This window comes from Amblyraja radiata, chromosome 24, assembly GCF_010909765.2.
Source record: "Amblyraja radiata isolate CabotCenter1 chromosome 24, sAmbRad1.1.pri, whole genome shotgun sequence".
NCBI classification, from domain to species: Eukaryota; Metazoa; Chordata; class Chondrichthyes; order Rajiformes; family Rajidae; genus Amblyraja; species Amblyraja radiata.
The window spans coordinates 33,435,473-33,450,831 of record NC_045979.1 but is presented as its reverse complement, the minus strand read 5'-3'; the positions used below and the strand labels follow the sequence as shown (position 1 = coordinate 33,450,831).

The 15,359-nt window shown below is 45.0% G+C and overlaps 1 protein-coding gene across 1 annotated transcript in view; it reads left to right on the top strand.

Moving 5' to 3' along the window:
• Positions 1-15,359, top strand: part of LOC116986630 — a 35,432-nt gene that overhangs the window by 19,222 nt on the left and 851 nt on the right. Inside the window, 5 exon segments of the mRNA XM_033042209.1 lie at positions 1,434-1,522; positions 3,644-3,690; positions 4,123-4,395; positions 6,716-6,777; positions 10,418-10,440. Of these exon segments, the coding sequence (XP_032898100.1) occupies positions 1,434-1,522; positions 3,644-3,690; positions 4,123-4,395; positions 6,716-6,777; positions 10,418-10,440 (494 nt within the window).

Sequence of the window (15,359 nt, the reverse complement as noted above, 5' to 3'; positions counted from 1 at the left end):
ACCCTCTCTTGTTAGATAGAGCTCTAGGGGCTGGTGGAATTAAGGGATATGGGGAGAAGGCTGGCAGGGGTTATTGATTGGGGACGATCAGCCATGATCACAATGTATGCCGGAGCTGACACAAAGGGCCGAATGGCCTCCTCCTGCACCTATTTTCCATGTTTCTATGTTTCTATAGATCGTTCCCTGTGGTATTCACCATGAGTTCTCCATCACTAACCTCATCCATTGGTGTGAGATGAGTATAGTTGCCAAACACAACTATTGCTGCCTTGCCTTGCTGTGACCTGCTCTGGTGTGGTACTGATAGGAAAATGCATAGTGAAGTATGGGCTAAAACACCAACTTGCGGAGTTTGTCAAAGTCTCAATGTCAGTCACTCCAACAGCAGGAAGTATCTCCACCTAGAACGTGACCCTGTGTGGTAGGCACGTTAGGTCACACTGCTGACCCTGAGATGGTCATGGTGAGCCGCCTTCTAGATATGTTGAAGATGTTCCATATTCCAGACAGCCCTAAACGAGCAGTCACTGTCCAACCCAATGTTGGTGGAGATGGAGATGTAAATGGCATTGGGGTGAGATTTGTTGAAAGAAGCGCATTGTTTTCTCTTTAGCATAGTGTTCTCTCCGCCGAGGTTGGAACAGGGTTATAGAACCGTGTTCACAAAGTGGTGGTTTCAAGGATAGCTGCAAATATTAGGGTAAATCGGGTACCACACCTTTGCAGTACTGAGGGAGGGTAGCGTGCTAGCTGTAAGATATGAAAACTCCAATGACTGTGGCATGGTGGGACAGCGATGTAGTTGCTGCCTCACTGCCCCAGAGATTGTGATCGATCCTGACTACGGTTGCTGTCTGTACAGAGTTTGTTCGTTGCTTCAGTGACCACGTGGGTGTTCTCCAGATGTTCCCGTTTTTTCCCGCTTTCCAAAGACGTGCAGGTTTGTAGGTTAATTGGCTTCTGTAAATTGTCTCTAATGTTTCGGGTAGATATAATATATGGTGATTGCTGGTCGACGCAGATTTGGTGGTCCGAAAGTCCTGTTTCCATGTTGTATCTCTAAAATAAAATACATTAAACTAACTTAAACTAAACTAAACCAAACTCAGCTGAACTCAACTCAACTAATCATTGCTATAAAAGTGTAACATTTCCCATGCATTTTTAGTGAAGGAGAAGGGAGGGTTCCTTAATGGTTGGACCCAATTGCTCTTCAACCAGTTTCACGATCGTTGGTCAATGTCACCTTACTGTGAACAGATTCGCTGCTGCATTACCCACTGAAACAGACTCTACACCTCATTTCCTTTGCTGCACACTTCATAAAAATCATGAAAGGTGCCATATAAATGTGTGACTTTTGTTCTTTACTGAAGGCCAAGAATCAATGATGAGCCATGTCTCACCCTTCCCTTTTCTCTGTCTGACAGCATAATTTACATAGTTGTGCCTGGTGTCACTGTGCTTCTCCTCATTCTCATCATTACCTTCTTTTGGTACCGAAAGCGTAAAACCAAGGGTGAGTTTCTGATTTCCCTTAAATAATTTCACAATACATGTCTGAGTTCCTTGCAGAATGTCAAGAGATTTAATTCTGTTCTAATCAACAAATGCCCTGCATTAAAGTATTAAAATGTAGGAGGAAGCATGAAAGATCAATAATGCTATCATGTTTGATGCTATCATGGTGACTCGGTGACAAAAACTGTTATTTCAACATTATTGTACAGAAAATGTCTGAGTGTGAAATGGCAGAGATGCGTGAGAACTAAGAGGCTAGGTAGAAGTAAGATTTACAGAGATACTCTCATCCTCTCAGCTGTTAGAATATGCTTTGTGTGATTAGCTGTTGTATTTCAAATCAGGTTAAGTCGTGTTTATTGTCACGTGCACAAGCACGGTGAAGTACAGTTACAATGAATATCACGCCTGCAGCCTCACAGGGACATAGACAACGTACAACATACCTGCACCACACAGAGGGTTGTGAGTATATGGCAGGAGCTGCCAGAGGAGGTAGTTGAGGCAGGGCAGGTCTAGCCTGGCCAGGTAATCCAAGATGTGAACGCCCATGAACTTGAAGCTGCCAACTATCTCCACCGCCGATGAAAATGTGAAAGTTCACTGAGCTGTTTCTCAGTCAGAGAGCATTAGTGGAAAGTAAAACAGGTAAACATTTCAGATCCAAGATACATCATACAACAGGGAAAGATGAAAAAGAGGGGCGAACCTCATTGAAAGATCAAATAGTGAAAGGCCTGGATAGAATGGATGTAGAGTGGATGTTTCCACTAGTGGGACCGTCTAGGACCAGAGGTCATAACTTCCGAATTAAAGGACAATCCTTTAGGATGGAGACGAGGAAGAATTTCTTTAGAGGGTGGCAAATCTGTGGAAATCTTTCCCGCAGAAGGCTGTGAAGGGCGTCAATAGATATTTTAAAGGCATAGATGGACAGATTCTTGATTACTACAGGTGTCATGCATTGTGGAGAGAAGGCAGGGGAAAGAGGTTAGGAGGGTGAGATAGATCCGCCATGATTGAATGGCGGAGTAGATGAATGGGCCAAATAGCTTAATTCTACTCCTATCACTTATGAACTTACGAAAACCTGTTGGAGCAGATACGGTTAGGACGATAGACACAAAATGCTGGAGTAACTGACTGAAATAAGCCGCATCTCTGGAGAGAAGGAATGTGTGATGTTTCGGGTTGAGACCCTTTTTCAGACTGATGTCAGGGGAATGGCAGTACAGAGATGAAATATAGTCGGAGACAGTAAGACTGGTCAGAGAACTGAGAAGGAGCGGGGAATGGAGGGAGAGGTAAAGCAAGGGCTACTTGAAGATAGGGAACTCAAGCTGGGGTGTAAGCCGCCCAAGCGAAATACGAGGTGCTGTTCCTTCAATTTGCGTTGGGTCTCACTCTGACAATGGCGGAGGCCCAGGACAGAAAGTTTAGTGTGGGAATGGGAGGGAGTGTTAAAGTGTTTAGCAACCGGGAGATCAGGTAGGTTCAGGCAGCTTTAGGGAGGGATGGATAGAGCACAGGGAATATGTTCCATACTGAACATTACATAAAGTAACCAGAACAAGAGGGCAGATTCTTGCTCCGTACGTGCAAATATACTGCAGTACTTGTGGGGTTCTCCTAAATATAAAGTTGTGACAACATTCGTGCGTTGGAAGGAACTGTAGATGGTGGTTTACACTGAAGATAAACGTAAAATGCTGTAGCAATTAGCGGGTCAGAAGCGACATTTTGCCAGCAGCGCAACAGAAAATCATCAAATATAGTAGTTCTCAGCTTAGCTGGATAAAATAGATTGTGTATTTGTGTATGTGGATATATACACACTGAACTTTTTTCTCTCTCCCGTTATGTACTATGTTTACATTTCCAATTGTGCTGCAGCAAGTAAGATTGTCATTGTTCTATCTGGGACATATGACAATAAAACTCCCTTGACTCTAGAAACGGAACAGGTGACGTTTCGAGTCGAGACCCTTCTTCAGACTGAGAGTCAGGGGAAAGGGAAATGAGAGATATAGAAGGTACATGGAACACATGAATGAAATATATGAATGAATGATGTTTAAACCTGTTCCTGATATGGCCCTATCGACAACATATTTTCCAGAATCCAAGTACAATACATCACACGGTGAAGACAACAATGAAACCCAGGTAACAATGTGAAATATACATTTTCTGAGTGATGAAGAATATACAACATTGAATTATCTGTGTTTACACTGGCCGTTTAGCAACACCAGTCCACTCCAGTTAAGACATCCAGCGCAGAAACACGCACTTTGGCCCACCGAGCCCACGCCGACTGGTGACCCCGCACACGAACACTATCCTACACACACTAGGAGCAATTTGCAATTAAACCAAACCAATTAACCTAAAATACAAACCTGTTGTAGGCGCTGTCAGGCAGCAACACTACCGCTGCTCCACCGTGCTGCGCTATCTTTGTGTTGTAAACAGCAGCCGTGGCTTGTTCTGTACACTGAACAGTTTGAGACCTACTTTGTAATAGACATCTGTTGAGGACCTTTCAAATCTATTAGGTTGTAAAATGGGATTTTGTTATATTTCAGGAAATGGCAGTTGGAAGGGAACCACATTGATTCAAATCTGGAAAACAACAGGGCAGGTGACCATTTGGATAACAATGAAGGTGGAATCACGTATGCAGTGGTGAATTGTCAAAGGAAGTCGAGATCAAGGCAGCATGCGGCTGAAAACGCTGTCGTCTACGCAGATGTCAATTTTCATCGCAACTGCCCAAAGGGCATTCGGAAACCCCACTCTACTGGGACTCCAGAGAACACTGAGTCAATCTGTGCCTCTGTCGTTTCTAAGGAGAGATTTTTTAATTCGGTGTGAGTTTTTGGCAACACTTGCTTTACCACACTATTTAGATTACATTGCATTAATCTGTCCTATACGTTTTCAAAGATGAACACAAAATGCTGGACTAACTCAACAGGTCAGGCAGCATCTCTGGAGAAAATAGACAGGTGATGTTTGAAGTTGGGACCCATGTTCAGATGGTCTGTAGAAAGGTCCTGACCCAAAATGTTACCCATCAATTTTCACCAGAGATATTTCTTGACCATCTGAGTTACTCCAGCATTTTGGGTTCGTCTTTGGATAAACCGGCATCTTTTTATAGCTATACTTTGTCAAACACCTTCTGAGCGGTTTCGTTCAATTCATCAGGTGTAAGGGGTGACGGGGAGAAGGCAGGAGAGTGGTGTTAGGAGGGAGAGGTAAATCAGCGACGATTCAATGGTGGAGTAGCCTTGATGGGTCAAATTGCCTACTCCTATCACAAATGACCTTACGAATTACACTCACTTCTACGATCTCTTTCATCCGCCAGTATAATGAATGAGCCTAGATCATGCATACAAATGATAAAATGGCATTGGTTCCCATTCGTTCATACCCACCCTCATTCCCTCCACCCACAAATTCCCCAACCCTCCCATCATCATTCCTTGCAAGGGTCAGCCTAAACACATCACATCCCATTGTCTCTGGGCCAAAATGTTGTGTGTTCAAGTCCATAAAGGGGCAATGGATCAAGCAAGAAAATTGGTTCAAGTGGATAGTTGGCTCAGGCAGAGATGCCCAAGATGCAGCAGAAATAAGTTCGATTGGCAATGCTGGTCTTAGAAGCATTGCTACAGGACCTCTTCTCAACTCTAGAGGTACTCTGTTCGAAATATACAAAGTTCTTACAGAGCAGGAGAGTGCAGGTGAAGGGATTAGGTTTTCCATGGCACGTAGTGAGGAGTGGTAAGTAGGGCCGAAGGGCCTGTTTCTTCGTTGTATGAATCTATGACTCGAATACAACCTAGCCTGGGAATAATTGTTTCTTAGATATTAAAGGATCCAAGGAAATAGAACTAGTACTGGATATTGACATGATAAAGGATAAGGTATGGTTTTAATGCATAGTGTAGTTATGCAGGACCTAGTGGTGGCTGACATATGTGTTCATTAATTTGTTCACCCTACAGTACACATTTTTTTAACACATTTCCAGTCAATGTACAAACACATCAAAGGCCATCGTGCGATGGAAATAAATATTGTGTTCTGAGTCAAATGTGTGAGCTGCATCTTGCTGTGGTCAACGTGCTTCCTGTCAATATGAGCAGTTGAGCAAAACACACAAAAAACTTCAGTGGGTCTAGCAGCATCTCTGAATGGAAATGGGCAGATGACATTTCAGGTCAGGACCCTACTTCAGACTGATGTTACTTTTCTCAGAATATGACTGCCGCAGAAACCCACAAACATACAATGTGCATAGGTTAGTAAGTGTTTAGTGCATAATTAGACCTTTCGGCCATTCAAGTCTACTCCACGATTCAATCATGGCTGATCTATCTGTCCCTCCCTTCCCTATTCTCCTGCCTTCTCCTTCGAACCCCTGACACCCACACTGATCAGGAATTGTCAATCTCTGTCTCAGAAATATCCATTGGATTGGCTTCCACAACCGTCTGTTAAAATAAATTCCACAGATTCACCACCCTCTGACGAAGGAAACCTATCCTGTCCAGGTTCCCTCAGGCTCCTATTAAATCTGCCCCCCTCACCTTAAACCTATGTCCTCTGGTTCTTAAACTATGGATGGGGGTTTAAGAGTCAATGTGTACGTAACAGGTTGCTTGTTGCGCGTGGTGAGTCTGCTTTACTTACTTAGAATTGCTAACTAATGAATGGTTTTGCAGAACTGCAAAAGGTATTGTAACTAAAAATGGAACAGTCCTGATACCAAGTTGTGCTGCAGAGAAAAACACATCTGTTCTAAACAACCAGAACCGGTGCACGAATGTGCTGATTGTGTGATTAGCTAGACCCGTGCTACTCATGTATACATATGCTGCCTGTGCAAAGAATAATTGAGTGGGACCGCGAGGGGCAACGATTATGTAAACAGACTCGTGGACGCTCTCCCACTCCCGCATGCGTAATAAACAGGACTTGTTACATTCTTAAAGTGACCAATGGGGTTTGTTGTTTGATAGCGCGGATAGAAATTTAACATTGCCGTAGTCGGCAGGATCTCACTGGGACCATCTCCGATGACTGAGTAAGCGGCTGCTGTCTGCTCCGAACCTCGAGGGGAGTGAAAAGTGCACTATCGGATCCATTAAGTCTGACCTCCCGAACGAATTCCCAGGAAACCCCGGTCCCTCGACTGAGGATTATCTGGTTCCCTGCCGAGACCCACAAGAGTCAGAGGTAAGAGATACATCGTTATAATAGACAAAGGGTTGGTTAATTGAACATTCAGACGAAGAAGTGTTGGGTCTGTGTAAATTAAGATAATAATTAAACATTCCCATCATAATCACTTGCAAGTGTCTGCCTAAGCACACCACAACTCATTGTCTCTGCGCCAAAATATTGTGGGTTCAAGTCCGTAAAGGCGCAATGGATCAAGCAAGGACATGTGTTCAAGTGGATAATGGGCTAAGGCAGATAAGCCCAAGATGTAAAATGATCCTCAAGCCTGGGTAAGGGGTCTCACTGAAACTTGGTCTAGACTGGATTTTACCTGCCTCAGTGACCAGTTGCAAATAAAATGATCCTTAGTGAGCCCATCCCTGGATCCTGCGCAGCCAAGGGGAGATGGAGGGGAGTAATGTAGCGTGGAACTGCAGAAATATTCACAGATTTTATAGCCTATTAGAAGGAAAAAAGTGAGTCAAGTGTGTTTTATTGTCATGTAGTATGTACTTGCAGCAGCACAACAGAGTAATATACATGAATTCCTTTATCTTTTCTACTCACTGCGAATGCAAGGTAAAGCTCGGGGAGGAAGGTAATGTAGACGTGGTTGTGTAAAAGGCTCTGAATGCTTTGTATCTGAGGGCATCTTCCCCATGACATGTGTAACCAAAGTTGGCCAATTCGTAATAAAACATTTTTTTCTGAAAACAAGCCCAGAGTCCACGTGAAATTTTCCCGTCTACAACGTCCCTCCTCAGTTCATGAGCACATGACCCACGAGCACCACAGTGCCAACTGGTAGAGTACATCACTGCCTGAACTGCAAATTTCTGGGTGAGATTCTAAACCAAGAAGATTCAACTGTCATGACCACAGAAACACTTCCAAAAATCACATTTTCTGTAGCAGAAGAAAGTTCCATTTGGAAATTCTGGTCTTAGCAGCATTGCTACAGGACCTCTTCCCAACTCTCGAGGTACTCTGTTCAAAATATGCAAAGTTCTTACTGAGCAGGAGAGTGCAAGTGAAGGGATGAGGTTTTCCTTGGCTCAATTGTCCAATCGCAGTGTGAAGGGGTAAGTTGGGCCGAAGGGCCTGTTTCTGCGTTGTATGACTATGACTCAAATGCAATCTAGCCTGTGAACAATTGTTTCTTAATTATTACGCGATTTATGGAAATAGAACTAGCACTGGATATTGATATGATAAATGATAAACTATGAGTTTAATGCATAGTGTAGTTATGAAGGACCGAATGGGGCCTGACATATTTGTTCATTAATTTGTTGACCCTACAATACATATTTATTTTTTTTGAACACATTTCCAGTCAATGTACAAACACATCAAATGCCAACGTGCGATGGAAATAAATATTGTGGTCTGAGTCAAATGTGTGAGCTGCATCTTTCTGTGGTCAACGTGCTTCCTGTTAATATGAGCAGTTGAGCAAAATAAACAAAAAAACACTATAGTGGGTCAAACATCATCTCTGAAAGGAAATGGGCAAGTGACATTTCAGGTCAGGGACCTACTTCGGACTGGTGTTACTTTTCTCAGAATATGACTGTAGCAGAAACCCACAAACAAACAATGTTCATAACCTCACAAAAATGCTGGAGAAACTCAGCGGGTGCAGCAGCATCTATGGAGCGAAGGAACTAGGCAACGTTTCGAGCCTAAACCCTTCTTCAGACTGATCTGAAGAAGGATTTCGGCCCGAAACGTTGCCTAATTTCTTTGCTCCATAGATGCTGCTGCACCCGCTGAGTTTCTCCAGCATTTTTGAATACCTACGATTTTCCAGCATCTGCAGTTCCTTCTTAAACACAATGTTCATAGGTTCATAAGTTCTAAGTGCAGAATTTGGCCTTTCGGCACATCAACTACACTCGGCCATTCAATCATGGCTGATCTACATTCCCCTATCAACTCCATTCACCTGCCTTCTCCCCATAACCCCTCACTCCCACACTAATGAGGAATCTGTCAATCTCTGCCTAAAAAATATCCATCGAATTGGCTTCCACAGTTGCTTGTTGAAATAAATTCTACAAACTCACAACCCTCTGACTAAAGAAATTTGGCCCATATCTCTGTAAACCTATCCTGTCCAGCTTCCCTCATGTTCCTATTAAATCTTTCCCCCTCACCTTAAACCTATGTCTCTAGTTCTCAAACTATGTCCTCTGGTTCTCAAGAATTCAGCAAGAACATGCAGAGTATAAGAATGTTTAAGGAGGAACTGCAGATGCTGGACAATCGAAGGTATAAGAATGTTAGCTCAGGGGGAACACATTGCCCTGGCAGGTCAGTAGGTGGAACACAGTGGCACAGCAGTAGAGCTGCTATCTAACAGCGCCTGAGACCCAGGTTCGATGCTGGACTCGGGTGCTGTCTGTATGGAGTTTGTACGTTCTCCTTGTGTCCGCATGGGTTTTCTCGCGGTGTTCCGGTTTCCTCCCACACACCAAAGACATACAGGTCTGTAGGTTAAATTGCACAGTAATTTGTATCCGGGGTGAACACTGGTTGGCGCAGATTCGGTGGGCCGAAGAGCCTGTTTCCATGCTGTATCTATAACGTTTTCTTGCCAATTGCATACTGCAGAAGTAGATGGATAACAGTTTTGTCCAGAGCACAGCTGCCTTGAGTAGCTCTGTGGTTGTGCAACACAATGCAACGCAATGCAACAGTCGGCTTGCAAAACCATCGGGGAGGAAGTACCATAGACTTAAATCTACACTTAGCTTGCCGGTTTGCAAGCATGCAGCTCCCATGCTGCTAACCATGGTTCAATCCTTGTTCTTGCTTGCAAGGAAAGTTGAAAGATATCTGAGACAATCACACATTGGCACAACAGGTAGAGCCGCTGCCTCACAGCATCCGAGTCCCGGGTTCGATCCTGACCTTGGGTGCTGTCTGTATGGAGTTTGTACGGTCTGCTTGTGTCCGCATGGGTTTCATGATCATGGCAGGATTAAAAACAATGTCATGATCATGGCAGGATTAAAAACGTATTAATTTGTGTGAATCTCTGGTGGAACTCCAGTAATCTATCAAAATTAAAGTGAATCTTCCTGCCCGTCACTCGATAAAGTATAACCCTTACTTTTGTCAAAGTGAGTTTGGAAATGTAGCTCCCAGTGGGTGTGGAGGCGCACAGAGGAGAAATCCAGAAGCGAGTGTGAATGGTTTACATCAGCGAGGCCAAGCAAAGCATAGGCCACAGTTTCGCTGAACACTTGTGCTTCGTCTGTCTTGACCCAGAATCGCGCTTGATAAACACCCCATCCTCAACCTCCCCCGCTGATGCAGAGCAGCAGCAGTTTGCACCATCTGCACGATGCACTGCAGCAACTCACCAAGACTCCCCAGACAGCGCCTTCCAATTGCAACAGGCATCAATGCATCATTCTTCACCATTCACACCCACATTGGATGGGAAGCGCTTTGGAACGACATGTGCTTGTGGTAAGGGACGGTGTACAGTAGCTGTCTCTCATCGCAATCTAGGTTGAATTCAACACAGGTTACGAAAATGATTGGGCGGACTCCCCTGTACACATTGATGTATACTATAATGTATATGTTTGTGAAAGGTTAATTTTGCTCTTCTATTTATGAAATGTGTTTCCTTCAGTTTCAGGTGCACCGTGGGCGGAGAGCGAAGTAAGAGGGGTTCTGGGAAGAGCGATCACAATCGATTGTCACTGTGCAGCAGTGTACCGCTCACACACAAAATACTGGTGCCCTGGGACAAGTCGCCAGTGTACACATGTAGTGGAAACAAATGGGGAACATGGACAGAGCGGAAGAGTGTCAATCACAGATAACCCGGCACGAGGAATATTTACTGTGACTGTGGAGGGTCTTCACTCTGGAGATACAGGATGGTACAGATGTGGAATTACTACACCTGGCGAACCAACATTTCAATTACATCTCCAAGTATCTGAAGGTGGGTTTCTCAATGAGTGACTTGATATCTTGGCACCCGCACAAAACATTTGTTAGGTAACATATGGTAGTCTGGTGCACAGTTCTGGTCGCAGCTTTATAAAACAAAAGATGTGAAAGAAAATAGACAATAGACAATAGACAATAGGTGCAGGAGTAGGCCATTCGGCCCTTCGAGCCCGCACCGCCATTCACCGTGATCATGGCTGATCATTCACATTCAGTACCCCGTTCCTGTCTTTTCCCCATATCCACTGACTCCGTAATCTTTAAGAGCTCCATCTAACTCTCTCTTGAAAGCATGCGATTTAGTTTAAACCCACCCGTATCTTATAGAAACTTACAAAATTCTTAAGGGGTTGGACAGGCTAGATGCAGGAAGATTGTTCCCGATTTTGGGGAAGTCCAGAACAAGAGGTCACAGTTTAAGGATAAGGGGCAAGTCTTTTAGGACCGAGATGAGAAAAACAGTTTTCACACAGAGTGGTGAATCTGTGGAATTCTCTGCCACAGAGGGTAGTTGAGGCCAGTTCATTGGCTATATTTAAGTGGGAGTTAAATGTGGTCCTTGTGGCTAAAGGGATCAGGGGGTATGGAGAGAAGGCAGCTACGGGATACTGAGTTGGATGATCAGCCATGATCATATTGAATGGCGGTGCAGGCTCGAAGGGCCTAATGGCCTACTTCTGCACCTATTTTCTATGTGTCTATGTATAGCAGTTGCAAACCTGCTTGCCAGCATGCTGATCCCCCTCCTGTTAAGGTGCAACCCGCCGTTTTTATATAATTCACATTTCCCCCAAAACAGGTTGCAGTGGTCTAAGAATCTAAATCCCTGCGAGATTGTCTATCTCCCTGTTCCTGCCCTCACCAGCACGAGGAACTGGAAGCAAACCAGAGATAACCACCCTGGAGATCCTGCTTTTCAGATTTCTTCCGAGTTCTCTGAGGTCAAGCTGCAGAATGTATTTCCTCTTCTTCCCGACGTCATCCCGACGACAGCAGTTCTGGCAATTGGGAGGATGGAGAGAATCTGAGATGAAAAAAATCTAGTAAATAGATTGTTAGGAGAAGTAGTTTTCTGATGGGTAATTTAACTGTGGCTTTGAAATGTAACATCTGAGTGGGTGACATTGTCCTCATCTTTACTGGAGTGAGCCCCTGTCGATTTCCTTTGAAATTCCACTCCGGTAGATACAGTTTGATTTTGATTAGCCAAATGGGCAGCTTCCTTGTTGCTTTGAATGTCCGACAGTGTTGCATAAACGATGCTCCCTTTTCCTGCTGGCACTTCCTGAAATATATTAAAGAGAACCCAAGATTTGTCTGATGAATTGTCTGATTTGTAGTCAATTTTAATCACCATGTTAAAGGAATGACGGTGTCAATTTGGATACGGTGCCGAAAAGACTTACAAGAATGTTGCGATGGCTTGAGGGACTGACCTCAACTGTGATGAGCAGGCTGTGGCTTTATTTCTTGGAGCGCAGTAGGATGAGCGATGATGTTTTGGCAGGCACACAATCATGCGAGGAAAAGATCTTTTGCCTGATGATTTGTCTGATATCTGTTCAGTTTTATTCAACATGTTATAGGAAAGATGTCACTTTGGAAAGGGTGCAGAGAATATTAACAAGAATGTTGCCAAGACTTGAGGGCCTGGCCCAGAGGGAAAGGTTGATCAGGCTAGGACTTTATTCCTCGGAGTGCAGGAGGATGAGGGGTGATCTTATGGAAGTGAACACAATCATACGAGGAATAAATCAAGTAAATGCACAGAGCCATTTGCCCGGAGTAGGCGAATCGAGAACCAGAGGACATTGTTTTAAGTTGAAGGGGTAATGATATAACAAGATCCTGGGGAGTAACTTTTTTACACAAAGGTTGGTTGGTATATGAAATGAGCTACTGACGGAGGTAGTTGAGGCAGGTACGATCGCAACGTTTATGAAACATTTGGACAGGTTCACGAATAAGATAGGTTTAGACCGTTAAAGGGCTTTCTCACTGTGCGACCTGAAGCAAGACTTAACAAGATTTAACATCGTGGGAACCTTCTGCGATAGCAGTACGGCATTCGTGGACCACCGAGGACCTCCGTGGCGCTAACGGCAGGTAGTCGTGTGACTTGGTAAGGTCGGGAGAAAATTCAAACATTTTTGAATTTCTCCAAGAGTGACTTGAGCAGCGTTGCAACATTGTATGAACATAGTGGCCAGTGCGATATCCGTAATAACTCTTGCGGGTACCGTGGGAACTCCTGCGAACGGTAACTGAGCAGTTTGATTGTCAGTGCTTGTTTTACCTCATTGTTAAATAAATATATTTTTTACTATCAGATTGATGTCTACAATTCTTCATTAACACATCACTACAAGATGAATGTCTCTAATGTTATAATCCCTCTCATGCTGAAACACAAAATAGTTGAAGGGAGGTGAAATAATCACATTTTCATTCTTTTTCATTTTTGAGTGTTCAGGTACCTCACTTGCTGAGCTATTTTACTCCAGCAGTTTGTGTCTCTTTTTGTCTAAAGCAGTTTCTAAAACTGGAGGAACTTCGCGGGCCAGGCAGCATCTACGGAGGGAAATGGACAGGCGACCCTTTCTTCAGGCTGCCTTATCTCTCCCCCCCCCCCTCCCCCCAACTCCCACCCCCACACACAAATGCTGGAGAAACTCAGCGGGTGCAGCAGCATCTATGGAACGAAGGAAATAGGCAACCTTTCGGCCCGAAAAGCTGCCTATTTCTTGTGCATGTGTCGGAAGGAACAGCAGATGCCGGTTTAAAGAGAATGCTGGAGTAAATCGACGGCAGGCAGCATCTCTGGGGAGAAGGAATGGGTGACATTTCGGTCGAGACCCTTCTGATATGCTGCTTGTCCCACTGAGCTACATGTTGTGCCTATCTTCGTTTTAATCCAGCATCTGCAGTTCCTTCCTGGCCGAACCCGATTGAAAGATGAGAGGCTGGGCAATAGAGCACTGGGTCTGACAAGGATCAGGCTTCAGTAAGCAAAGTAAAGAGAGGTGGCAACGTTTTGGAAATGAAGCGGGTAATCCGAGTGATGGCGAGACGGTATCCTCTAATCATAATGTGTCGGAAAGAACTGTAGATGTTGGTTTGCGCCGATGATAGACACAGTAATACTGGAGACAGACATAACATCATGGACGGGCAGCATCTGGATAAAAGGAATGGGTGAAGTTTCGGGACGAGACTCTGAAGAAGGGTCTCTAACCGAAACGTCACACATTCCTTCTCTCCAGAGATGCTGCCTGTCCCGCTGTGTTACTCCAGCATTTCGTGTCTATCTTCCGTATGCTCTGTGATGGTCATCTCGGAGTCAAGTAGCAACTCTGGTCTGTAGACACGAGGAACTGCAGACGCAGGAATCACGAGCAAAACACAGAGCGTTGGACGAGCCTGACCCTTTGAGTTCCTCCATCACTTTGTGTTGATGTCAGGTCTGGACATTGCTTGGCTCAGTCTCAGGCGCCGGCTAACTAGGAAGGTCGAGTCAAAGTCCAGCACTAACACTCAAGAAATAACGTTTGCGGCCTGATGTTATCAATATTTTATTAAAATCATTAATAAAGTAAATAACTAGATACCGGTCTAATCCGTATCTACGGGATTGGACAGGCTAGATGCAGGAAGAATGTTCCCGATGTTGGGGGAGTCCAGAACCAGGGTCCCAGTTTTACAGTCTAACGTGGGAACTCTTTAATTACAGCGGGCAGGCAACTCCCTTCAGTTTCCCAGGGGGTCGGGACGGGACTGGAGTTGGGAGGGAAAGGTGGGGGAGTCGAGGGAGAGGAGGGGGAGACAGATGGGGGTGTCTTCATTTACTGGCGGTGGGTGTCTGTCACTGAAACAGGCAGGTGAGATTTCACATCCACCTTGCGTGTGCCCCTCTCTCTCTCTCTCTCTCTCTCTCTCTCTCTCTCTCTCTCTCCATCCCTCCCTCTCACACAGGCATGACTGGAGGAACTCCGCGGGCCAGGCAGCAACTACGGAGGGAAATGGACAGGCGACCATTTCTTTAGGCTGCCTTATCTCTCTCCCCCCCCCCCTCCCCCAAACTCCCACCCACACACACGAATGCTGGAGAAACGCAGCGGGTGCAGCAGCATCTATGGAACGAAGGAAATAGGCAACGTTTCGGCCCGAAACGTTGCCTATTTCCTTCGTTCCATAGATGCTGCTGCACCCGCTGAGTTTCTCCAGCATTATTGTGTACCTTCGATTTTCCAGTATCTGCAGTTCCTTCTTAAACACAAATGCACCGAGTTCCTCCAGCACTTCGTGTTTTGCTCAGTATTCCAGCATCCGCTGTCTCCCGCGTCTCCAATAAAACAAAACTACTGTCAAAGGGGTGAAGAATAGGGGCAGAGATAGATACATTCCTGATTAGTGCGGCAGTCAGGAGGTTATGGGGAGAAGGCAAGAGAATGTGGTTGAGAGGGAGTGCCCGTCTGTTACTATTAATTGGACAGTTCGGTCTGTGAAACGCAACACGCCAGCCCCGACATCCAGCCCGGTGGTCAGTCCTTTGAAGATAGACACCAGTTGCTTGGAGCAACTCAGCGGGACAGGCAGCATCTCTGGAGAGATGGAACGGGTGG